Raw genomic sequence first — 26,999 nt, 5'->3', positions numbered from 1 at the left:
TTTCCCGATTACCGCCACAGAATAAAACAACTCTCTCTCTCTCGTCAGCCCCCCTGCTACGGTTGGCGACACCGCCTCCGTGGCCACGTTCTGGTCGCGGCGTCTACTGTCTGACGTCTATAAAAAAAAGTAAGTGGTGTCTATTTTTTATAGGCATCTTTTTTTATTTTTATAGTCTTTATCTTTTATCTAAGCGTCTAGTATTATTACTCTATGACCGTCTACGTTGTGTCTACTGTCTATCAGCGCCACAAGGCCAGGCTCATGTCTCCTGTTTCGGCTCTCAGCGAGAGTGCGAGCCGCGAGGCCCTGGCTAAATTAGATATTTAAACAAAAATAACGATATTAGTTTTGTCTTATAATTTAAAAATATTATTCGTTGGTAGGTATTTGGAACTTATAAAGTATATTATGACATTGAATAAAATATATATATGTATATAATCAGTGATTATTATCAGGGGCGGACTGGGTAGGAGACAGGCCAGTCAGCGGTTTTAAAACTTCGGGCCATGTTTTACGGGAAATTAATAAACATAATAAAGTCAATTTTTTTTATCGAATTACTATTCAATTATGTTTGCTTATCGATTACCACAGTAACTACTAACTGTTGATTATTTATTAGTTATTACTTTACATAAATATGATAATATTAAAAGAGTGGGTACAAATGTTTGTGATTTTACTATACCACGGCCTCACCCACGAACAAACTATACAAACTATCTGCAACTTCAATAGATGGTCGCGTGCTTAAATTCAAAATTTAATTTTTGATGATTTTTGTCGTGAGCAATAACTTTTAATTTTTGTCTATCAGTTTCTTTTTTTGATGGATGGTAAATAAACGCCGTTCAAAACTGTTGCCTCATTTTCAATTTTAATTAAATAACATTTCATATTTCTATTTAAAACAAAAATAAACAATGGGTTTGATCTCACGATATAATATTATGTTCTTCCGTCATCAAATATAATAATATGTATATTATGTAGAGTGCTGCGCAACACGGGTATAGTCGTAACCCGTAACCCTGTATAGACTATAGTGATTTAATCAGAACGATACGAAAATAGAATAAGCCGACAACGAAAATAAATTTATGTGAATTAATTTTCGGCAGAAACATTGTGTATTATCCAGCGTTTAGAATTATACGTCATATTATTATTATTATTTAAGATACATTTTTGTCTGATTTTCTATTTTATTTTTATAAATAATGCAGGGCAAAATTATATACTATGGCCCACAGGCCAGTCCGCCCCTGATTATTATTTATTATATTGTGATAATAAACAAATAATAAAAATTCAACTTAACCAGCTACCATCTTATATAATCAAAAGACAAAAGCTAGTCTCACGAAGTCATGACCAACGCTGGGTGGGATGGCTAAAAATTACAATATAAAATATTTTATTGTTTTGGTGTAACTCACTCAAAAGTTAGTAACCGTAGACCCTTGAAATTTTCATCAAATATTTATATTAGGTTACCATAAATGGTAACATTTTCGAAATATCTTTACTTTTTTCGTGCTAGTTATAGCCATTAGAAATATTTTTAATTTTGTAATTTTTTTTAAATTTATTCACGATAAAAAGTTTTTCACCTGATAAAAAAGCTTGGAAATGTAATGCAGGGTCCTTATAAGTTTCATTAATATAAGTTCATAAATATTGTAGATGCATAGGCACGATTATTTTTATAGGTATGCATTTAAATTTCAAATTTTTACCAAATTCATTAAAATTTCGAAAATGTGCAAACTATTTTTCAGTTAAAAATTCATAAAAATTTTTCTTTTCATAGCTAACATTAGAAATTTTGGTAAAGACTCCCCAAAAATGTTCCTACCTTAAAAAAAAGGTTTATCAGAAAGTAATATTAACAGATTAACTTTTTCTGAGCGTTCGAATTTCAAATTTTTACGATATTGGATTTTCATCGGTAAATTAACATTTTTTTTTTGATATTTTGTTGTAATTAAAAAACGAATAATTCTAAATACTTGAAATTTTCACCAAATGTTAAAATGGCCATTTTCCATACATGGTAAAATTTTCAAAAAGTTTTGACTCTTTATGAGTTATTTATAGGCTTATAGCCATGAGATATTTTCAAATTGTATATATTACTTATATTTTTTAACTATTAAATTTGATTATTTATACAAGTATATTATAGGCTGACACAGTGTCTCCACTCACAATCATTTGACGTATAGGTACAATGATTTATAATAATTATAAATCAATTATAAATTCAATTATTGAATTCAAATATAACACATTATATACCTACACATCCATTACAACGACATGCTTGGCAACTACTGAAGTACTGATGAGCAGAGCGTCCCCCTATTTAGTTGTCAAATGTAACAACTAACAACATTTTTGTTAAAAAATATATTTAGGTATTATAAGTACTTAAATTTTTAACTTTTTTTCATAACAACGTGTATTTTTAATTATTCGATCTAAAGCAGAATACCATTTGGAGTAAGTACTCCGACATGTAGGTAGGTACATACAAATAAAATTATGAACGAGAAATATATGTGTTATAACTTATACATTTTAAGTATTTAAAATATATATGATCGGTGTGGAGTGGTACAGAGATAGGTAGGTACCTAGCAAAATGTAGGTTCTCTTATCCGCCTATCAAGCCTTTCAAATTTAAACGCTTATAAGTTAATACTAATAATGACTACTTGTCCGATGTTTGATTTTTTCATCGATTACATACTCCAAATAATATTCTTATTATTAGGAATATGAAATGTTTGCTGTCATTCAGAATAGTAATGAAAAATGATTAAGTGATTATAACAACCAACTGCACCTACATCGTTATCGCAATATTTTGTATCTATAAAATAACCTCATCTGTATTAGTAAATACTAAATTAATATAATTATTATGTATTATTTATTACCTAAATTCTAATCTTATAACTATAATAATGTAGGTAGTCCTAAATTATAGTCCCAATACTTTCTTTGTACCAACTATGTACCACCACATTTTAGCTGTGAAACAATTGTCTAAACCTAATCATATCATGCTGCCACTATAGGTGTTAGGTTTAATATATAGGTAGGTATATATTATTATACCGTATAATATATATAACGGTCTTTGAAGATCTTCTATATTATATCGTTTATATGCGTTAAGTTTTGCTTGGAACATTTAAAAAATCTAAATTACAAGACTTAACGCAGAACCACTTTGTAACTCAAGATTTGGAAATCATTATAAATCATTAATTACGAAAAAACATAGTATAACAATATTATGTTGAAAATTGCTCTTCTGAATAACTCTCCAGTCCCATACTTCGAGATAGACCTTTTTGATTTTAAATTCACGAAATAGTGGTCATTATTACTATAGCCAAATTGTTTAACATTTTTGGAACTTTATGAAAGTCAATTTATTTTATATCACATTATATGCGAGCAATTGAAATGGGAGGTATTAAAAAATACTAAATAGTCATACTAAATAGTTATGGCGTGCTTAATTTTTAAGCTATTAAAGTTAAAATTATATGGGATAGTTAATAACTATTCTTGTGAAAATTATGGTCGAAGCAGAGTACTGAAGTAGTACCTACCTAAGTCTTCACTGCTAAAGTGCTAACAACTAAGTGCTTAGTGTCGATGTGGTCAGTGTAATTCACTGATATGAGTATTGTGTATGTCTATAAGAATTTATAAATTAATTTATATATGGACATATGGTACAATAGTTTGAAAACTTAGCTTTACATGAACATTTGATTTCTAAATGCGTCCGAATATTTACTCAATTTGTACCTACTTAGTTTTTTATTGAATTTAATTTCTCTGGAGGTTTTCTATCTTCAGTCATATGTGACAGTCATATATTGCCAAAATAGCATATCCGAATCCCGATAACCCGATAAGTTTCTAAATCAGATCCGTTTTTGTATCTTCTATTTTGCAACTAGCGCAAAAGGAAAATACAACCGGCGGGACAGGTTTATTTGAATTCACTTGTCGAGGAGCAACCAGTTTAGCGGAATTAGACCAAGCCCGGAAACTGGTCACTACCGTTGGTCCAAAGCAAACAACTCAATACCTAGCTCACCACTGACGCAGTCTGTTGACGTCCTTACATCTGGAGTGAAGTATTTTTACGTTTTGAATTTACTATGTTTGTTTGTGATTAAACGAAAGTAATTATTTATTTTATTAACGCATAAGTCGATTAAGTTGTTATACAGTTCATATTAGAAGCCGAATTGATTGTGTTATTGCAAAAATGAGGTAAATATAAAAAAAAATTCGTATTAACTAATTTCTATTTCTATAGTAAGTTGAATAGGTACCTCTTCATTAATGTGATGTTATTTTTATTTATTTAGATTTAGACTATTAACTAGTATACAAACTGAATGTAATTAAGTAAATCACTTAAAATTCATTAAAAATTGTTAATTTAAGTAAAAAAAAAAAAAATAAAAGTAATATTAATATGATATTATGAATGTTAATAATTAATATACTAATATATACATGTATTATGTATAGATAACTCAGTGACCCGTGATTGTCTTCGTTAATTAATACCAGCTTACTATTTTTATATTTCTATGCCTATTTATGATGTATAAATTAATATAAATTATTCTCTATAAATTGGTTATTTCAAATTTAAAAAAAAAATTAAAATAAATATTTTTTTATTTTAAATTTTCATAACCAAAATAATAATATAGGTAACTACTATATACTACAGAAATTGTGGTTATCTTATGTATAAAATAGTAAATGACTATCTAAAATCATATTTCAGAAAAAAATTTTTTAGTTTTACCATCATTATCTCCAAACATTTATTTTATTAAAAACTGTTTTATTATTTCTAAAATAACTGTTTTGGTAAACATCGTAACCTATTCTATGACGAGAAACACTCGACACTTAACTATACAGCAGAGCGATTACCTGCTTCCTAGCCTTTTTTTAAAATGTCTACCTATATTAAATATATTCTAATTTTTGAAACATAATTAGGTAATTAAGTTGTACTATTCCATATAGGCACTGGTCACTCTGAAATACATATTATTTTATGCCATAGCCACTAAGTAGACATATTAGGATATATATAGGATTCAATTTTTTTTCATTTCTTGGGGCGTCTTAAAAACGATAAAAAAATCCTAAAACTTTAACGAAATGGGAAAAAAATAGTTTAAATAGTGTGTTTAAATAGTATGCACTTGAAACACATTTTGAGCTTGGAATCAACTAATCAAGCAATAAAAAAAAAAATGAAAATGCATTGAAATTCGAACCCTGGTTAGTAGACAGGCGTGCACTATTATACATCGAATAAAACTGAATCTTTTTTTTATTATTTATAAATATTATGATGTCTAAAGTTTGGATTTTTGAAGTGACATAAAATATTAGTATTGTTATTGTTGTACACATTTACGGAACTTGATCTATACATACACATTATTTATAAATCTTTTCTGTCATTTTAAATTTCTTCTCGTCTTATCTATATTTTATCGTTTTAATATTCTTTAAAATATACTATAATAAAATCATCTATAATTCATTTTCATTCGAAATTATTGGTTTTGTTTAAACGAGAATCCGGAAAACCTTAGATTATTTTATTGACATTTTAGATGTTTCTTATACTTCCAGTATAATCAAACTTGTTCAACTTAATAAGACTAATTATTAAAGAATTTGTTTGCATACAATACATTTTTATCGATAAATGAAGTAAGAATGCTACACGAGAGAGAAGTTTAAATTAATATAATATGAAAGTGAAATGCGATATACATAACATTGTTTATAGTGTAATGTTGTCACACTGTGTCTCACTTATCAAAAAGTGGAACAAAAAGAAAAACGTTTAGGGTATCAAATTAATTATATTGAAAGTGCGTAGAGTTTAAACTACAAAACTGATAAATCATAAACAGGATTGGTTTAGTATTGTGTTTGCGGAGCGGGAAAGTAGTTAGCAGCCGATAATGGTTATGGTTTTCTTTGTTTTTAACTTTTACACTACATATATTGAAAGTAATATAATAAAGGATGTGGTGTAGATACGGTATTAAGACATCTATAAAAATAAACATTGACAGTGACACTGTAACCTAGAAGGTTGTCTGAACATGAGATGGTTTGAACCAGTAAGGCTGCAGTAAGTGTACAACGTACGTATATGGTAGGTAATAGATATATACACTATACATATCTAAAAGGTAGGCACAATAATATAAAAGTAAATATAGGATTAAAAAAAAATACAAGATAATGTTCTATTTCATGTGTGATATACATAAGTACCTATTTAACCTATAGCTGCTCACCAAGCATGCTCACTCCCTTTTTTCTTCAATTTTATGCAGCTATGCAAAATCTGAATTTTTGGATTTTCAAATAGGTACCTATACTTAATGATCATAATTTGAAATTCCTGAGATTTTTTGTACTACCTACTAAGGGGTGGCCGAACCTGTGGACTGCGGAGATACAAATTTCTATTTTTCAATTATTTTTCTAATGTAAATACTAAATTGTATAGTGAATATATTTTTTTAAAAACCTTGACATATTAAATGGTATAAGTTTTTAAATACCTACAAGATCCAAAATGATATAATAGATGTAAACTATTTTATGGACTACTATCCTTAGTACAAATATACTTTCATAGTTATAAGAATCTACTCGTAAAAATTTTCAATTATGTACAGCAAAATTAAATCAAAATTTCCAAAAAAATGACATTTTACAGTAAAAGGGGGCTTTTGTTTGAAAAAACAGAAGTTTATATGCCACAGGACATTTCCCATAAGTAGGTAGTACAAAAATCTCAAGATATAGAAAATTTAGTCTTTAAGTAGGTAAATTTAAAAATTCCAAAAATAATAATTTGAATACATTCATTACTAAAGTCAAAAATGAGGGTGACCATATACTTAGTATATGTACCATATGCTTAGTATTCACTCTGTATACAAAATATTATGCGAACATTATATCAATATGCTTATATTATCTTTTAAGGATTGTATATACCTATTCACAATGAATGTTAAGATCAAAAAATATATAAAATATTTGAATAGACCTAAATTTTTTAAGACAATAATAATTATAGGTCACCTAATTATGTCTAATAATATGATATCATATTAATAAAAACTGCAGGTGAATTTTGCTATTTGCAGTGTTTTGAAATTTGGATCATTGTTAATACAATTGTATTACCTACTATTTATACTCACGGTTTTTCGAAATCATTGATAAACACCGATATGGCGTACTTTGTGTTTCAGCGCAATTAAATTGTGGATCGTTGTGGTTTCTGGTTTCGCCGTCGGTAATTGTGCCGGGGAGAGTAGAAAAATCGACGAAGTGCAGTATAAAAATCACCGGACGGCGTCCGTCAGTAACGAAACGTTGCAGAATCACGCCATGCAGCATAAGGCATATCCGGTGTATCCGGCGCAGGTATACGCCAACCTGTCGAACGTCAGAGACTTTGGAGCGAACGCGGAACAGAAGTTGCCATCGAGGACCACGGAAATGCCGATGGACGTGGTGCGAGTGTTCTTCACCTCGGCGCCCGTGGGCAAGAGGAAACCGTTGCAGGACGCCGGAACAACCCCTGTTCCTAGTTCAACCACTCCAGCTACAGATTCCGTTTACAGGACGGTAACACCGTCTACATACATCGTAACCGCTAGGAACGTCGCTGTGTCCGCTGACACCAAAGACCCATTACACAAGTCACCCATTTATTCGGTACCTCGGTCTGAGGCCGAAGTCAAGTACGCGACTTCGACGGTGGACTTCCGAGGTGCGCCTACTGTCACCGGAGAACAATCTAAAATCAAGACAAAATTCAATGGCACAAAAGTCAGGCGGATCTTGAAGGCACAAAACCAGGCATCGCAGTCGTCGCTTCATTCCACTGTCACCACCACCGCACAAATGCCACCCCAGTCCACTAGTAATCAGCGAAATTCGACCGCGTTCGTGGTCAACGCCAAGGCAAATGCAACCGCGGTAGCGTCGTCGAAACCGTTCGCGACTGTGCTGGTACCCAAACATGTCTTGGACGGCGGAGTTCAGCATCATCAACAGCAAGTGTTACGTGATTATGCGCTGCAAGAAGACTCGTTCCGGCCAATTGTTCCACCTATATTCACGCCATACAAATCGCCTAACGCCGCCGCCGCTGTTGACACAAACAGTATCACCGATAACAGACGGAGCTCGGGCATTAACCACCAACAGTCCCCGCACCGGGCAACCACCGTGACGCCCGTCCCAAAGTTAAGCAATTACGGGTTCGTGAAACCACTCACATACAAGGTGGAAGAATACGTCCCGGATGAAGTGAAACCGTCCGCCGTACTCGACCGCAGTTACATTAACGAACAGGACAGGTCGGACCGGACTTCCGTGATTTCCCAAAAACGGGATACCGAAAATCCGCACAAGCGCGACCACCAGTTAGCACCGCCGTATTACGAAAATGCGCCGAAACACGATGGTCCACCAAAAAGAGGAGAATCGTTGAAATATGGAATCGTTGAACCGGTGGTGGGAGAGTTTGACGTCGGCAGCGGTCCGCAGCAATACCGCGAGTTCTATCAGGCCACCGAGTGGCCAGCCGCGGCGGTCAAATACGAGAAATACGACGCGAGATCGCCATCGCAGCAGTTCACATCGGTCCGAGTGCCGGGACCGGTGTCGGAACCACCCAAAGAGTACTTCAACGGCCCACCCTCCAGTTTTTCATTTCGGAGTCCACCCGCCAGTGTTCCGTCTCTGAGCTCCCTCCAAACGGAATCCGGTGGCCCGGAGTTCGTGATGGGTGACCTAAACCCCAAGGACGTGTTGAAATCGCTCTTGCGAGACATGCTCAAGTCTAAACAGCACAGTGAGATCAAGCAGAAGACGCCCCCCTCCATGGACGAAATCATTGACTCGTACCTCAACACTAACCAACAAAAGGCAGATGACAGTTTCGATATAGAAACAGGTGAGTCCAAAAGTCCGGTGTATAGTACCTAAATAATTATAATATTATATTATATAATTACTGTTCAGTGTTCATATTATACGACGCTGCACGGGGAAATGTAATTAATATTCAATTTTGGAAACATTGCAGTTATTCTATTAGTTTATTATGTGTCTTGAGTTTTGCCACATATTATGACACCATACTGATTTGTATCTGGACATTTGTTTTCAATTAGCCTGTAATAATATTGGTTAAGACCGTTAAGTTTAATATTAACTTTTTGAACGGTATGAAATCATACCGTATCGCAATAATCGGTATTAAACTTAAAAAGTTAGTACCTTTTAAAAAGTTAATTTGATGTTGGTGAGACAGTATCAGTTTTCAAGCGGGTATCCTGCTAATATTTGTGATCAATTTGAGACTCTGAAATTACATTAAACTTCCCGCTTTTGTACTAGTTTTCAATAAATAATTTTATTTTTGCCATAAGACCTGTGCCTAAAATAATTGATTGTACTTTGATATTATTTATAGTTTAGTATTAGTTATGTATTTAAAACTATTTTGAATATATTTTATTTTAATGGCGCCCCCTAGATAAACTTTAGGGAGGGACAATAACTTGTTAACTAACCTAGATTCCTAATAAGTACTTAGTACCTAATAAAAAGTCCCGATTGACCATTCTTTGACAACTTTTAAAATGTTAGTTCCACACTGCAAATTTTACAAGATTTTGTAATTTTATCAATTTTACCATTTTTACGTATATCCATAATATTTAGTACCTCCATAACAACCTAAATTAAGGAAAACATTTTTATAAAAAAAAGGCGGTTGATTTAGAGATAAAAATAATTAAAAAATAAACTTTTTTCCAATATATCAATCTATAATTCTATCATTTGAACATTTGAACATAAGATTAGTTTAGGTTTACAAAGATCTATACTTTAAAGATCAATTATGATTTATCGTTTTTCACGTGTACGCGACTATGATAAATTATTAGGTTATATTAATAAAGTACAAATTTCGTATATTTTGCAATTTATGTAATATATAATAAATACATTTTGTAGAAAATGTGTAAAAAATATGTATAATACAAAAATGTATTTTGCCTTATGTTTGAAATTTAAATACTCATGGTATTATACCTGAAAAGTTTAATAAATGTATAATATGAGGTAAAAAACGGTGAAATACGATTAAATAAAAAAAATACCGTTTTCTTGCATGATTAATTAGTAATTTAAATATATTCATTGTAACTATTACACCTGATAGTGACCACTCTTATCGAACCAGTCTTGACCTAAGCGAAGTACAGCCGGAAACGACATTTTTACGGTACTTTAGTCTGTTTGTCATATGGTAGTCAAGTATGTAGTTCAGTAGTTGGCAACTAGGGAATGGATTTTATTTGTTATTGCAATAAATTTAAATAATTAAAACTTAAAACCATATAATTAACATTATTTAACTATACAATCAGATGAAAAAAATACTTGTTTGAATAAATATTTATCACACAATCTGTCTATGAAAAATGGTAAATAATACATTCAATCAATAATAACGCTATAACATTGGCTTATACGTAATCGGAACAACTATAGGTATGGATTGAAATTGTATTGACACACTTAATATAAACATGTTTATTCCTGCAGGCTGCAGGAATGCAATTTAATATTACACTGTTTTTCTGTGAGATTGAATGCTTTCTTAATATGTGCTAAAAACCAAAATAATATATAAAATCACACTCATTTAAGTGATTTAACTAAAAATAATATAATTCGGGAACACTCTTAAATTATTTCATCAAATTATAAATGTATACGTCTTGTAGGTACGCAGTACATAACATTAAATTCGTTCACAATATTTACTATAACATGTTTACACATGTCTTGCATAGGCGTTCAGATCCATTTTTTCTACTTAAATTAATTAATAATTAATAAATTAATGAATGGTCCCGGCCGGGCGGCCACCGACTGTGACTAGGCGGCTATAACTGCGACACCCCTTGGCCTACAAGGCACAAGCCAATAATATTTAGCCAAAAAATGTTGCAGATGCCGCGGCCGTACATGAACCTTCTGCTGCACCTATGCGCACGCCTAAGTCACATTCTTAGCGACCACTCAATTTATGCATATTTAAACAAGGTATCTGTTATTACTTACTAACATAGCGCATTCTCATAAATATAATAATATGTATACGTACATACATTTTTGGCTTTTTAATTACCTACTCAGAAAGTATATAACTATCTATAAAACCGAGACCAGTAGTACTTCAATAATTGTTATAATTTTCAATAATATTGTTCAAATCACAAACACAAATTAAATTAATTTAAAATGAAGAACAGTAGCCGGTATTTGGCGCATTGCTAAGCAGGTGACCGACGGAGGTTAGTTGTGCGTGTCGCTTCATACTGGAAAGTTGGAAACAATTTCCAATTTACTCGCCAACTTCTACTGTAGAATGTTACGAGAGCAACGATGAATTAAAATTATACGATTGTACGGCCTAAAAATTCCAGGCCTTGCAAGCGTGTAGTTTTGCACCCCCGAAAATATAACGCACGTACGTAAACTATCGTCTCCGGATTTTCTGTGCCGGTGGGTATACATAACACGATATACCTACTTACTAATTAACATCTTAAAATATTTTTATATTTTTCTTATATTCCTTGATTAAACCGGATATTTAGACTACCACTGCCGACAACGATATTGGAGCGTTCTTACAACGTTTTTTTTTTATCATAGAAACTGGTTCACCTAGTTTTCACTCATCTGATACGTACTTTGCACGTGAAATAAAAGCACAATTTTATCGAGGGATTTATAATTTATATATAATATAATAACAATATAATAATAATAATATTATATGACGTACCGGTACCTTGTACCTATGTATCTATACGAGTTGTTGAAAAACAACCTGCAGCTATATCTGCTCATCAGTCATCACATCAGGTCCTATAATAATAGTGTCATTTTTCATACGCAGACGGTCAATCACAATTTCATTGATCTTGTACCCAATACGTATGTAGACCCGTTTGCTCTGTATATATATTATATTTTATGTACATTTATATATATTTTATATTTTTATAACTTTTTGCGTGTGTATTAGATTTATTTATAATGTAGTATATTATATATACTATATATGTACATAATATTAATATTATGATCCACAGAATAAAAATAAACTTATCCGCCGCAGGACTTCTTTAAGATCCATGTCATACCCTCGCCGTTGTTGAAATATTTATGTTTATTTTTTACTCATTGGGAGAAAGCGTATATAGGTCTGTGATTTACAAAATTCACATTTAATTGGGTACATAAACGTCATGAACCTCGATTTTTTATTAGGTGATTTTTAATCTCTCACAAATGTGAAAAATTTGTTGTAACCCGTGATATTTATCTTTTCCATAAGTTTGTTTTCATAAAAAATTGGTAGTATTTTGTTGTACACATGCCCCCCATACAAACGGCTTGCGCACGTTCGGGGCAATTCGATGGGAAACTATGGTCTATGAGCATCCCTAAGACCTCTTCTTCCCAAAGTACACAAAATAAAGCATAACTCCTGAATAACGTGGCATTATAATCTTACTCTGGTTTCTCAGGTGGCGAGTAATAAAAAAATGTAGGCACACAATACTCTAGTCACTAACCAAATTTAATATAAGCTGTAATAAACAATAATCTTTTTTTTCCAATATTGTTCAAATTCTATGAATTTACAATTTCATGTTTTATTTACAAATTATAAATTACTTACACGTTGTTCTTCTGTCATCGGAGTATTTAATCATTTTTTAGTCAATTTTTAAACATTTCAATGATGATCGAAATCTGTTTTATTGTTATTACATTTTTATTCTTCATTTAAACTCACTATTAAACTAAATTTCCATTCACACTCGACGTTAGTGGATAGGTAGTTTTTTGAATATATTTTATAATTTTTATTCCATAATATTTATCTCCTTAATTCGATTGCTTTCAAATGTATACCATATGACAAGTTGTATCACTTTTATACGATAGGAATTTATTTAGCGACTTAAATTATGTTGAAAATTATATATGATTTAAACTGAATAAACTGTTATATTCTATAAAAATAAAATAATGATGCCTGATGGTATAAATGTATAATTAAAAATGTAGTTTCTATAATACTGGTTTTAATAATTTATAGGTATTATAGTGAAAATCGTTTAAAAAAACATTTAACACCGGTTGCAACAATTAATAAATTATCGGACGTGTACCAAGGTACTATAGTCTATATAACCATAACATAATATTTACACAGTTCTGATAGAAATTTTTTAAATGAAGTGCACTATAATTATCCACCTATTAGGTTCATAATTAAAATTATTACTATAGTTTGTTAGTTGTACACTTGTACTCATTAATCAACTTGTTAAAATATTTTGGGATCAATGTTGATTAAACAGTTACTATTTTTAATACTTTTGATATTAATCTGTTAATTAAAGATTTCCGGTGAATGTATAATTTATATGAAATACAAGGCACGGGAGCATTTTGTTAATAATTTTTGATAAACAGCAAGATAAGACTGGGCATCTGGGCTATTGGCTGACAATTTTTTTAATCACATGTTAACATATTTTGTTTATTTTTTAAATTTTAAATTTGGCTTTTTTCATTAATACCATATTCTATAATTTTAATATATTTACATAATAATTCATACTTGATACTAGATATATAACAAATAGTAAATGTTGTACCTACTCATTAATCTAGGGACTGAATTTATATGCACAAAATTTGCTTCAAAAATGTTTTAATATGCTACAAAATATGAATTTATTTTTAAACATGTGCTTAAAATTGAATCGAAAACATTTTATTTAAAATGATATAAAAATGTATTAATTAATTAAGTATTAAAAAAGGTATAAAAAAGTTTTAAAAAGTAATTCGTCTTCTTCATAAAGTTCTTCCCCATTATTCTTCCATTATTTATCTTTAATCAGTTCAATCTATAAAATATTAGCCCTGATCGGTTTCCGTCGAACACATGAACTCTATTATATGAACAACGAATCTATCTATATATTAATATAAAATAATATATAACAACTATATAAGATATATGTCACATATGAGTATGTCTTCTTATCTTTGGCAATAAAGGCCGGTCGTAATTTCAACGATACCTATTATGCGGCTTCTCATCAGATTTCCAAAAGCTTATTTCGATACTTATATGCATTTGCATATAAATCCGATTTCTACTCATTGCCTTTTATAATAAAATTATATATTAATTAAATACAGCAAATACACCCATATAGTAATATTGAACTCATAACAAATGGAAAATATTAAATAGTCAATAAATCAAGTGCGATAAACATGTACATTTATTATTTCATATAATCATATTTGTAATCAAGTAACAAGTTATTCGTGTAAAGTTCGATTGAAAAAGGGTACTCTTTAATAATTTATAATTTTTTCAAGGAAGAAGAAACAACTAAAAGTAGTAAATAAAAGACATGAAAACATATATAGAGTTCTGCAGGTCATGAAAAATTATAAAATAAAGGATATTCGAACAAAAGTAAAAATATTTATAAGCTATAAAGTTGTAAACTTTGAAAAATTTAAATTCATACAGTTAAAGACTTTGGAGTTTTTTTTTAATTTTCGTTGAATGGGGAGAAAGTAAGCCCATTAAATATAAATTTACTTGGACCTATTCCTTGTTATACCTATATATAAATATATTTATAATTAACAGAGTCATAATGACTGTCGTCGTCTGCTAATTCACAGTCTGAGAATTTGGTTATTGTTTTCCTTTGCCTATCGAATTTCCACTGCAACTAAACCATTTATTGATCTACTCAAATTAGTTCATTCTTTACCCAACCTATAATTCATGGACAATTATTTTACATTCTCCAATATTCGTGTTTAAGTATCTATACGTATATTTAAGATGTGTTATAATAATTTATACAAACATCTGGTACTCAGTTAAGTCAAGATTTATGTATTTCTATTCTTTAGCTAGGAATAAGATAACGATATCAGTCCATATAATATTGATAGAAATTATAATAATATACAAAATATACAATCTAATAGAAATTAATTTTTAATAACGTTTCTCATAGTCATAACACTATCTTACCCGCTATTTAATTGTTTACCGATGAGAATGAAAAAAAAAATATCTATATAAGACATCATAGCCCATAGGGCACACAAAATATTGTCGATTTTTACTCTCAATAAAATATAGGTTTTTAAAATATTCAAATGGAGTTTTTTTAGCACACCGGTGCACTTTTGAACTTGGGTATAAAAAAATAATATTAACGTTAAAAACAGTCATAAAAAATGCTCTTTATATCCATAAATAGTACCAGGTAAGCGTACCGTATTATAGTTAATTTATCGCTTTTGCACAGCATTTATTATAAAACGTTTGTTTATACATAGGTGCTATAAATTATGTTAGCTATTTTATAATAATAATAATAATAATAATAATGATTTAATTTCAGAAATAAATTAAATTTACAAGATATACATTAAAGATTTACACTATGATTTCGTATTCAAAAATACTTAGTTTATTATTATTAATACGATGTAGCAAAAAAAAAAACATGCAAATTCACAGCCCTGATTATTAATATAGATACTCAGCTGTTTAGTCTAACACTGACAAACATACCGTGACCAAACACAAAATAGTTTTGACAAAATGTTAGGTAATTAAGAATATTTTTAAAAGTGCTTATTAATGCTTATGACGTTTTTTTTTTTATTTATTAGAGCTTCGGCATCTAGGGCAATTGGCTAAAACAGATTTGGTTATATTACAGATGGTTATATTATATCTTAAGTTGAATTACATGAACGATATTATAACGTATATGCTACAGGAGCTTGATTAGCTTAGAATTGATTAAAAAATAGATGGTGTTTTGTACGTTGTCTGGCTGTAAGGCATCTGCGAGATTGTATGGAACTCCTGCTTCCCCTTTTTCTGTCTCAAATTGGAGGCATTCGGTTACGATGTGCTTAACTGTGAGATGTATGCCGCAGCTGGTACAAATGGGGGGGGGGGTCTTCCCTCTTCATCAGATGTTGATGGGTTAACTATGTGTGTCCGATTCGCATTCTGTTGATTGCAGTTTACTTATGAGTTATGGCGTTTATGTAATGAAATGTCCTAAAATTTTATTAATTAACTGTGCGCACAACTGCTGTGGGTTTTTTGTTTTGAGCGAACAGTTATACGTTTTCACATTTTTAATCAACTTAAAAATAACAAAATGTCATGGCATAGGTAAATATACAATATAAATTATAATTGTTATTAAGTATTAACGATACTATTATGTACGTAATACGTATTGGCGATCCAATTTACAAATATCATGACCTTGAACGTGGTCACGACCACAATATCGAGAAATACTGCTCTAGGCCAAGGATTATATAGTTGGCTTTCACGTTGATCGGATTGTTTATAGGTACCTACTTCATATGACATTTATCAACGAGAAAAACAGTGCCATTCCCGGTATCATAATTCATATTATTATGTGTATTACTCTATTAATATTCATTATAGTTTCACTGCACTGCAGTTCGCAGCTGAAAAAAACAATTATTTATTAATTTATTATGTCTCATACCTACGTTTGGAATTTGGATTTGTTGTTCTCCAGCTGTGCGGGAATCGTTAAGAGAACCTTAAAATACCTGTATCCCAAAAAAAATCTGACGATCGCATACGTATTTTAAAATGTATTGTTTCTTGCTGTATTGTACATATTTATAAGTTATCAAATGGATGTGAGATCAGAAGACGGTTCACTTAATTATATACCTATATTTATATTATTATGTAAATAATATACACATTGCACATTTATAGAGACTATAAGTAATTTTTATTTTGCCCCTGGTGGGATTTTTTCCTACGGGCGCGCTTGAGTATATTGGTTCTTATAGGTCACATCTATGTCTCGGGTCTAGACTGGTCCTATCGGGTCCGTTCCGTGTATACTATAATATGTATAAATACATTATATTTATAAATTTTATTATACTTAATGATTAATAACAACCATTACGTATTCGATTTTTTCTTATAACACCTGTGCAATTTTTCCAGACATGAACTGCAACTTGCGGTCGACCAAATACATCACCGACGGACAGTGTGTGTCCACCAAACCCGTTGTGGAAGCCGTATGCGCCGACCGCTGTCTTGTTTCGGCCAACTCGTTGAGTCAGAGGCATCGATCTTCTCCGTTTGACAACCAACAGGTATACATGGGTGTAGATTGGAGCTGAAGTATTATACTATGTTACCGTCAAAGACGTAATAATTAAGGAACTAAGGGCGTTAATGACAATTTAATAACGATATTTCCGATCAAGTCAGCTAAACTGCGTATGTGATATATTGACTGTAGAAAATAACACCCATTAATTTCAGGCAATGATGCATATTTTGTCAATATTTCCTAGGTATTAGCTAATGACGCCATTCCGGACTCCTTCGGTCATAATTGGTGAAAAATGTTCATTGAATTTGCCCGTTGAATTAGACACGGCAAACGAGCAAGTGTAGTGCGTTGTAAAATCGATTTATCTAAATATCTAATCAGTACCTATATAGGGTCTAAAAACATCATAGAAACTTTCGGGTTGTGGTATATGTCGGAGATAGTATAGCAAAATTAAGTAAACGATATAGCCATTCATCGGATACATGATATAGTTGTATTTACAACCAGTGCTATTGAATTGATACTTGGGACTTGGGAGGTACCTATGTACGATTTGTTATAATATTTGTAAAATGCACGCGTATGGGGTAATTGATCTCCTTTATCATCCCCCGTAAATACGCCACTGATACGGCTATACAGTGGCGTGTTTACAGGGTAGGCCGACTAGGCCCGGGCCTGCCCAATTTAATTTAACTACTTTTTTTTTTTTATCACAACTCACGGCTTAAAATATATATACATAATGTAAATCTTAAACCGTGGACATGATCAATGTTTATAGATAATATCAAATACTACATACGATAATACAGGACACTCTGTATTAAAACAGGGGCGAACAAATTGTTATCATTGCCCCGCGAGATTGTTATAAAAGTTGCCTATTTTACCCCTTAATCTTGTATAAATTCCCGCTTTTTTTGAATATTAATTACAAATACTATATACGATTATAATATTATTATAATACTAAATTACTAATATTATGATAATAATAGTTAATTTTGTATCATAAATATTATCAAGTTCCTCGGTTCAAAATATCGGCAATACTCACATTGGTGTTAATTCTAATAATAGTAATAATGGTCTCCAAAAATGTCTATGCAGTGTCTAACTGTAATACTTATGCTAAGACATCATCTCCCACGATCTCATTTCATAAATTTCCGAAAGATTTAAACAAGTAAGTATATTATACACCTAAATATTCTGGTTATTTAGAGTTGTTTATATCAAAAAAATAACCATACTAATTTCTGCTACCTATTTGTATTTATAGTTTTCAAAATGGATAGAATGGCCAAAATAAAAAAATAGTAAATATTAGAAACATGTGGACTTAGATTTGCCAAAAAGTTTTTCAATTTGTCTATTCACTTTACGAAGGATGATTATATGACCAACACAGACAGATCACTGTTAGTAGAATACAAATTAACTATAAATTCTAATATTTAAATATTTAATATATCGATTAGAACTTATTATTTATAATTATTAATTATGTGCATCAGGTTAAGATATGGATCAGTACCATTTAATGTTACAAAAGAAAAACCCTTTATAACATACAACAATGAAAATGTATTTTTTATGCACGATTCCCCACATTTACTAAAATCAGTAAGAAACAATTTTAAAAAATATACTTTTGAAAATGCAAATGAATTATATAGTTGGAGAGATATAGAAGATTTTTATAAAGTGGATTGTAATAATAAACCAAGATTAGCAAGCAAGTTAAAAAAAATTAATTTGGATCTACCCCCTTTTTCACCAATGCGTGTATGTCTAGCAACCCAAACTTTAAGTAATTCGGTGAGTGCTGGTATTTTGACTTTAGTATCATTCAATAAATTATCAGCTAGAGCAGCATATAGAGCCAAATTTGTTAAATTTTTTAATGATTTGTTTGATGTTTTTAATCCTTGATTGTTTAATCCTGTGATTGATGAGTTTGCTAAAACAAAAAATAGACAAATTTCCTTTACTCTGTAAATTTATATTTATTTATATATTCATTCCATAAATTTGCTAATTTTTTAAGTTATTTTCTTTAAAAAGTCTACAAAGAATAAAGACTGTTAAATTTCTTATTATGTTATACCTACCACTTACCTAGTACATAATATTTAGTTAATATTGTTGAAAAAAAATTGCTTTACTCTGTAAATTAATAATAATTTGTTTATTTATTTTATAATTTTTAAGTTGTTTTTCTCTAAAATGTTTATAAAGAATAAAGACTGTTAAATTTCCTATTATGTTATACCTAGGTACCATTTACCTAGTACATATTTAATCAATATTGTTAATATTGCGCCCAAACGGCAAACGTGTCTTTCGTAATACGCCGGATACACCCGAACGTGTTTTTAAAAATGAGCCCAAACGTGTTTACAATTTTGAAGTACATATATTTTTGACGATGTGCCAAACATGTTAATATAATTTATGTTACGCCCTACTGTGCAACATTAATTTACATATTTTCTAACCCAATTTAAATATTTTGTTAAACATATAATTATTAACGTTGTCTACCGGTGGTAACTAGTATTAAGGTAATTTTCTAATCATAGTTGTAAATGTATTAAAAAATATTTGATTTTTACAAAATTACCTATATTGTTTGTTAATGTCTAGGCACTGACAATACCGTCTACTAGTGTAAGGCATTAATGATTTTGACTTTTCAGTTGAAATGTATGTAGCTAAATTTATTAGTACCTTAATTTAAAAAAATGTGTATATCTTAATATTATTATGATATACACATTTTTTTTCATGGGTGGTTAAAAACTATAATCTATATTCTATATTATATATAGATTATAGAACACAGAAAAAAAGGATGCGTATCTATTTCAATGTTGAATAGGAACAGCATTGATAACTCATTAAAAATTGTAAAATTTAACAAAAACATAGGAAAAAAGGAATATTACGAAAACCTGTTTTAAAAAAATCTATACAATTTGTTTGTTGCACCTATACATACGTTATGTAATACTATATAACTTACCTAATTAAAAAAGAGGAACCACAGACAAAAATATTTTTCAAAATATTCTGGATCCATTGGTGTGATTTCTAGACATTTGAATTTTCTAATTTTGTTAGTTTATTTTTCCATAAATGTTGATAAACATTTTTATACTTAGTCAAAAACCTTGAAATGTAATGTGATACGAGTTTCCACATGGGTTGTTTTACAGCAATTTTTCAAAATCCAAAATTCAAAGAAATATACAACATAATAACATATATTAAAATTTTATAATATTATGTAACTACCTACATATTTCTAAAAGCATTTAAAGTTAAAATGTTGATAAAATTCGTGTTAATGTCGAAAATTTTCTTATTATTTTGTAGTTAAAAATATATAAAATATTTTTAATTTTAATAGCTCAAGATTCACAATTGTATTAAATGTTCCAGTATATTTTATAATACACAATACTTTTTATGTTACAAAATAGGTGGAAGCTCTGCAGTGCGCCGACGGGGATGTGAAAATGGTTCGCGTCCAGCTTAAGTGCCGGGACGGCAACATGTTCAACAATATCATAAAGGTGGTGAGCAACTGCAGGTGCAAATTGCACCCGACTCAACCGCAGATGAGGAGTCACACCCACACTATGGTTAAACGCGAACGCGCCCCCATCAGCCCAGACATCATGGCTTTAGCTGCTGGTCGATTCTAATAACTGACCACTCAAATATATGATTATTTATTATTATTTATGATATACTTACATGTTGTCACAAGTGTATTAGTGCAGTACACTTCGTAATATACTGTTTATGCAATAGTGCACTTGGCCACTGTCAGTCTCTAGATATATTATACGAATTTATTTATTTATTTAATTCTAGTCTCTAAACTCTAAAGAAAATGTATATTCACTATCATTGTTGTTGTATTATTTATTTATTTATTCAATAAAATACTTTTCGTACGTAATAATATATATATATATAAATAAAACATATCGAACATAAATCATAATTATATAATATGCAAAGGGTTATACCTAAATGTAATAATAAAATAAAAATAAAAAACACAAGTGGAACAATTCGCGCGCGTTATATTTTTCAAAACGAAAACATCATATTTTTCACCGGAAGTGCGCAGCGGTTATCCTCAGTCCAGTGGACTCTCGGCCGATGGACGATATCTGACATATGTTGCACACCTTGCCTCTGTGCGTAGGTTGGTACGACGCCGAGCAGAACGGACACTTTACCTCCTCCTTGCCTTTGTAGATGGGCACGAACGAGTAAGCGCATATCGAGAACGGGTTGTGTTGGTCATAGGCTACCTGTAGCTTATTGACCGGGTTCAGGTCGCAGGCCTGCAGCATTTTGCGAGCCTGCTGCGCGACGTCGGCCCGCGGGCCCAGCTCCAACAGCCGTTTGGCGAACGACGCGGCTGTGTTGAGGTTGCCAATTTTGTAGAACACGTTGATGGCTGTGCGGAGTGTGAGAATCTTGTGCGACATCTGTAGGTCGCAGTGCGTGAAGTAGGCGACCATCTCGGCGATGCGCTTCTGGTCGTCCGCGGTGGTCTTCGGGTGCTCCTTGCGGGCGGTCTCCATCACTAGCCCGACCAGGTACTCCTTGCATATGTGCACCAGTTGCGTGACCTCGGTCACCTCCTGTTTGGTGTCCACGCACAGCAGCGGCACGGCTGCCAGTATCGATCGGAACTTGGCCACCGTTTCCGGGAACTTGCCAGCCGTCGTCAACTGATAGCACGCCTGCAGCTCGCTGAGCAGCTGTTCCAGCTTCACGTCCAGCACAGGCTTGCTACTGTGGCCTTTTCCGCCGCCGTCTTTCCAGTTGCGGTCGGGGTACACGAACAGCGACGGGTGCGTGGGCAGCGGCGTGTACGACGTGCACGACTTGAGGTACGAGTCCATGAACAGGCTCTTGAGCGGCCCGAAGTTGGTGACACCGATCTGCTCGTTGAGCAGCCGGAACGCGTTCTCAAAGTCACCTGACTTGACGTGATCGACGGCCAGCTGGCTGTTGGCCGACCACGCGAGCGACGGGCAGGCGGCCGGCTGCGGCGCGACGAAATAGTCGGCATCTTGTTGTCGAGACACCAGCACTTCCGGCGGAAGTTCCACCTCTTCGTCACCCACGTCCCAGCCATCCTCACCACCACCGTCTGCTGCGGCCGCCGACGCTGCTTCTTCCTCGGCTTCCGAGTGCGTAGGCGATATGCGTCCTTCGAGTCCCAAGTCCGCCTCGGCCCCCCAACCCTCCTCCTCAGCACCTACGTCTTCGCCGATCGCCGTGTCGATGAGCCCTGAAGCTTTGCCCGCCGACAGTATGGCGCCCTCGAAGAAACCTTTGGACACGGTCAATAGGGGCCAGTTGGACTCAGCCTGGCTGACTGGAGCAGGAGGTCTGAGTAGCACAGCGCCGGCAGTTACCGTCGGCAGGTTACCCTCGTAGCCCTCCTTGATGGTCTCGGCTTCAGCGACCAAACCGTGAGTGACGGCCGTCAGGTAGGCGAGCGACTTGTGTCCCAGTTCGTTCAGTATCTTGATCCTTTCATGACAGTCACCCAGCAGTAGCGCTCCCTGGTAATGCCCAGACACGTCCTTGCGGATTTCGGCGATTTTCATCATTTTCCTAAGTTTATCCAGGTTACCAGTGATCAGATACAAAAACGACAGCTTGTCAAAGTTCTTTGTCCTCTGGTAGCACATCTCCACTACCTGATGGTTGCCCTGCAGCAACGCGGATTGGCCCAGTTGTTCCCAACACGCCTTGTCATCCAGAGTCCTAGCTGCTTCTAAAGCAATATCTATATTTCCACACTCCAGTGCTAATGAGAATCTGGTCTTGTTGTCCTTGACAAAATGTAATGCCACTTCCGGATACCCTTTCTGCTGCAAGTATGCTATTATAGATTGTCCAATTAATCTATCGTTCCTGACTATGTGCAATACTTCCTCATACTTCCGTTTGATAAGTGCCAATTTAAATTTGTATTCTGTAGTATCAATATTCAACACTCTTGGTCGACACTCCCTGTCTAAACAGAACACTTGGTTGCCACTGACTTTTGTAATGTAAATAGGTAGATCTAATGTACGTATAATTCCATAGTCACCGCCATCTGGCAAAGCATATTTAATATGATTGCTTGTAGTATATATAAATGCACCACAATCGTCCCAAGCGCCTGATTTTATTCTGGAATTTTCATGTATGGTACACAAAATTTCTAATTTTCTGTTACAAATATAAATATTATGTTTGCATAAAACTGCCAGTAATGACCCATCATTTGCCCATACTACATATCGACATTTGGCAATCTTAGCTTGGGCCAATACTCTCTTTTGTGTAACGTCAAACAATGTTAAGTTCTCGGGATCACGTAGTAACAATAAACCAGTACCGGCATAAAATATTTCATCAATGTTATTGGGTCCTATGTTCTTTTTCGTTAATTCGTTCTTTAAATTTTTCACGGCCAACATGTGTGTTTTGTCTAGGACGGCAAACCGATTTCTGGCTATCCAGACAGCCATCAAACCACTAGACCTCTTACTATCAGGTACTTCTGAAACATTACTGTCTGCCGATTCCTTAGGCATTTGATATAAATCATAAGTGCTATTTTCAAGGTTCGATGAATTTCTAGTACATACAAGCATTGCATTTATAGCTGGGTTGTAACTAATGCTGTAAATGGGTGTACGTCCACCGCCTCTTAATTGCATGACAGTGGTCACTTTGTGGGTAGTGAAATCTAGACGATGTAAGAATCTCTCTTTTACGTAGTATAAGAAATTACCAAATTGTGTAAATGCAGGTCTTTCACGTTCCAACTTGAATATAATCATACCTGAATCATGTCCTGCAGCAAATAAGTTGGAGGTTGGATGTGCGGCAAGTACCCAAAATCGTTCATGTTCACGCCTAAATGTATTGAGACATGTCCTCTTTGTCATATCCCAAACACGTATACTTTTATCCTCAGAATTTGACAGAATAAGCTCTTGTTTTGGATGGAACACAACACAGGAAACATTGTTATAATGTCCACGGCATGTGTCTACTTCCCATGCTTTAGAGTCATTCATCCTCCATAATTTAATTTGACGATCATCAGCACCGGAGACAATAAGTGGCAAAGTAGGATGGAATGAACACCAATTAACACCACGATCATGACCTTCGAGCACATGTTTAACCACAGCATCGGCTTGACCGAATAGATCTGTAGCATTTGGATTCTTTAAGTGATCATCTAGTCCCCCGGGACCGGGAGCTACATTTTTCTTGCGTAGTCCAGAAATATCCCAAACACGAACAGTCTGATCCAAAGATGCAGATACCACCAAATCCTCAGATGGATGGAACTGAGCACACATAACATAATGGTTATGACCTGAAATTAATACAATATAATATAATATAAAGTATATATTATAATACTTATAAGTCTATAAGTATACACATTAAGTAAGGAATGTTAGACAATTATAGACAATGAAATAAGTATAAAATAATATTTAATGCGTGTCTAAATTAGTTCTTAAAAGTATGTCAGTTTTATACTGCTATGTTTATATTCATTCTCAAATCCATATGTAAAATACACAAAATATGTTAACGCATTTTTTTATGGTTTTAGAGTTAAACCACCAATTATAAAAATTATAGATAATAGTTGAGGGTTTGATAATAATATATTAGTTTTGTATTTTATATATGATTTTTTTTTAATTTCAATTTTAAATGAATAAATAATACCTAAGTATTACTAAATTTTGAGACAAGATAAAATTATGTCAAACCACAAAAATATTATTCAATATATTTTTTAGTGATTTTAGTCTAACATTACTCAAAAACTAAATAATAAAAAGGATAATTTTGTCAATGTTGAGAGAGAGTTGAGAGAGAGAAAACAAATAGCACCACCAAGTGTTAACATCCTCTTAATTATAGATGGAAACTACTTAGTACTTTTCATTGCAAATCAATATTTAAAACATGTATTAAGTTTTAAAAAGTATACTTATAACATTGTCCATTAATTATAAGAAGATTATTATAATCAACGAAAATTTATAAATTATTCACTGTACTTACCAGTTAAAACACAAATACAAGCACGGCTTTGCCAATTCCAGATTCTTATTGTCTGATCATCAGATGCACTTAATATCCAAGGGTACTCATGGTGGAACATTGTGGAACGTATGTAGTCCAAGTGACCGAGTAATGTAAATATGCATCGTCTTTGAGTATAATTCCATACTTTAATTTTATAATCATCACCACCAGATACAAATATAGGTTGCTGGCTATGGAAACTAATACCACGTACAGGTCCATCATGCTCATCAAATTTGTCCAATAAGGTACACATACGGTAGTCCCATAATTGGATTACCCCGGTATGAAGACTTGCCAATATCCATGGCCGTTTTGAATGAAATGTAAGACCCTTTATACGGGCCGATTTAGTTTCAAATTTTGTTAACATGATTATAATTTACCTGTAATTTAAAACAACAATAAGCTTTTACGTTATAAAATACAATGTTCAAGCAATTACTACCATCAATAATAATGGTTGAAGAAATATCTATTTCAAAGATTTGATTTGAAAGATATTGCACATAAGATATTAAGATATTAACTTAATTTGACTTAAATTTGTAAATAAGGTATTATTGTAAGTTTGATACTAAGATTATAGGCATAAAGTGTTAATCAACTTTGTATACACACAAAGATTATATGAAAAGGATTTTGTAAAACATCAACACTGTATGCACAGTACAAATTTAATATATCAGGACAATTATTTTACTAAGGATTCATACATTTTATCCAATTTTAAAATAAATTATATCAAAACTAGAAACAGTTAATAACCTATAACAAATTTTTGATTTATATAGGTAGTTCAAATAGATTTAGTCATCAATTTTTTTTAAATACAGATAACGTTAAATTACATCAATAATAATTTAGGTGGTTCAATTTATTATTTTCTATCTGAAGCAATAAGTTATTCAACTAGGTATTTATAAATCACCAAATAGGGTTTTCATAGTAATTCTAGTTTCAAAACAGACTGAATATTTTGTACAACTATTCAGCTAGACAGATGATATTATAATATTTACTTTGGGTCATATGGAAAGGTGACCAATATATTCTAAGAATGCATTTATTTAACCAAGTGTTTTACAAGCCGGGTCTAATCACCAAACAGTTGTCACCATATACTTTCTATAAAACAGAGCACACACCCACAAGTCAATACGGTTAGTGTTATCGAGAGAAAAACAGCAAAAGAACCTTAACATAAAATCATCAAAACATTTTCAAATGCATATTTTGTTTCAATTATTATTATATAAAATGCACTTACTTTTTAATACCTTAATTTTGTACGTAGTATATCACCATAATTGCAAATACTTCAGATTTAGTATTTACTGAAAGTCGGAACAGTGATATTTTTCGTCATCGTCAATACTCAATTCGTTCAACTTGTTTACGTGTATGTTACTGATAGCC

General features: G+C 32.3%; 2 protein-coding genes across 4 annotated transcripts; one reads left to right on the top strand and one right to left on the bottom strand.

The window, feature by feature from the left end:
* Positions 1 to 4,106: 4,106 nt before the first annotated feature.
* Positions 4,107 to 21,511, top strand: LOC100158963. Its single transcript, XM_001952499.5, has 4 exons — positions 4,107 to 4,311; positions 7,362 to 9,076; positions 17,300 to 17,454; positions 20,912 to 21,511. The coding sequence occupies exons 1-4, from the start codon at positions 4,307 to 4,309 to the stop codon at positions 21,134 to 21,136; spliced, it is 2,100 nt and encodes a 699-aa protein (XP_001952534.2). The 5' UTR covers positions 4,107 to 4,306; the 3' UTR covers positions 21,137 to 21,511.
* On the bottom strand, positions 21,340 to 26,999 carry LOC100166548 (coatomer subunit alpha). 3 transcript variants are annotated; one of them, XM_016804163.2, is made up of 4 exons: positions 26,851 to 26,973; positions 26,603 to 26,708; positions 25,557 to 25,966; positions 21,340 to 24,849 (listed from the first exon to the last, which is right to left on the bottom strand). In XM_016804163.2, the coding sequence occupies exons 3-4, from the start codon at positions 25,951 to 25,953 to the stop codon at positions 21,554 to 21,556; spliced, it is 3,693 nt and encodes a 1,230-aa protein (XP_016659652.1). In that variant the 5' UTR covers positions 25,954 to 25,966; positions 26,603 to 26,708; positions 26,851 to 26,973; the 3' UTR covers positions 21,340 to 21,553. The 3 variants fall into 3 exon arrangements, with proteins under 3 accessions (XP_016659652.1, XP_001950394.1, XP_016659653.1); XM_001950359.5 differs by lacking the exon at positions 26,603 to 26,708 and having other exon boundaries at positions 26,851 to 26,999; XM_016804164.2 differs by lacking the exon at positions 26,603 to 26,708 and having other exon boundaries at positions 26,861 to 26,977.

This window comes from Acyrthosiphon pisum, chromosome A2, assembly GCF_005508785.2.
Source record: "Acyrthosiphon pisum isolate AL4f chromosome A2, pea_aphid_22Mar2018_4r6ur, whole genome shotgun sequence".
Lineage (NCBI taxonomy): Eukaryota > Metazoa > Arthropoda > Insecta > Hemiptera > Aphididae > Acyrthosiphon > Acyrthosiphon pisum.
Note: the sequence above shows the minus strand (reverse complement) of the source record. Positions and strands in the feature narration are given on the sequence as shown.

What these genes read in the sequence shown, in the direction of transcription:
- LOC100158963 (XM_001952499.5), top strand. An exon ending in CAGTTTCGATATAGAAACAG is followed by an intron (nt 9,077 to 17,299) that starts GTGAGTCCAAAA and finishes CAATTTTTCCAG; the next exon opens with ACATGAACTGCAACTTGCGG. An exon ending in CTCCGTTTGACAACCAACAG is followed by an intron (nt 17,455 to 20,911) that starts GTATACATGGGT and finishes GTTACAAAATAG; the next exon opens with GTGGAAGCTCTGCAGTGCGC.
- LOC100166548 (XM_001950359.5), bottom strand. Translation starts at nt 25,953, where the DNA reads ATGTTAACAAAATTTGAAACTAAATCGGCCCGTATAAAGGGTCTTACA. An exon ending in TTGTATTTGTGTTTTAACTG is followed by an intron (nt 24,850 to 25,556) that starts GTAAGTACAGTG and finishes TATTAATTTCAG; the next exon opens with GTCATAACCATTATGTTATG.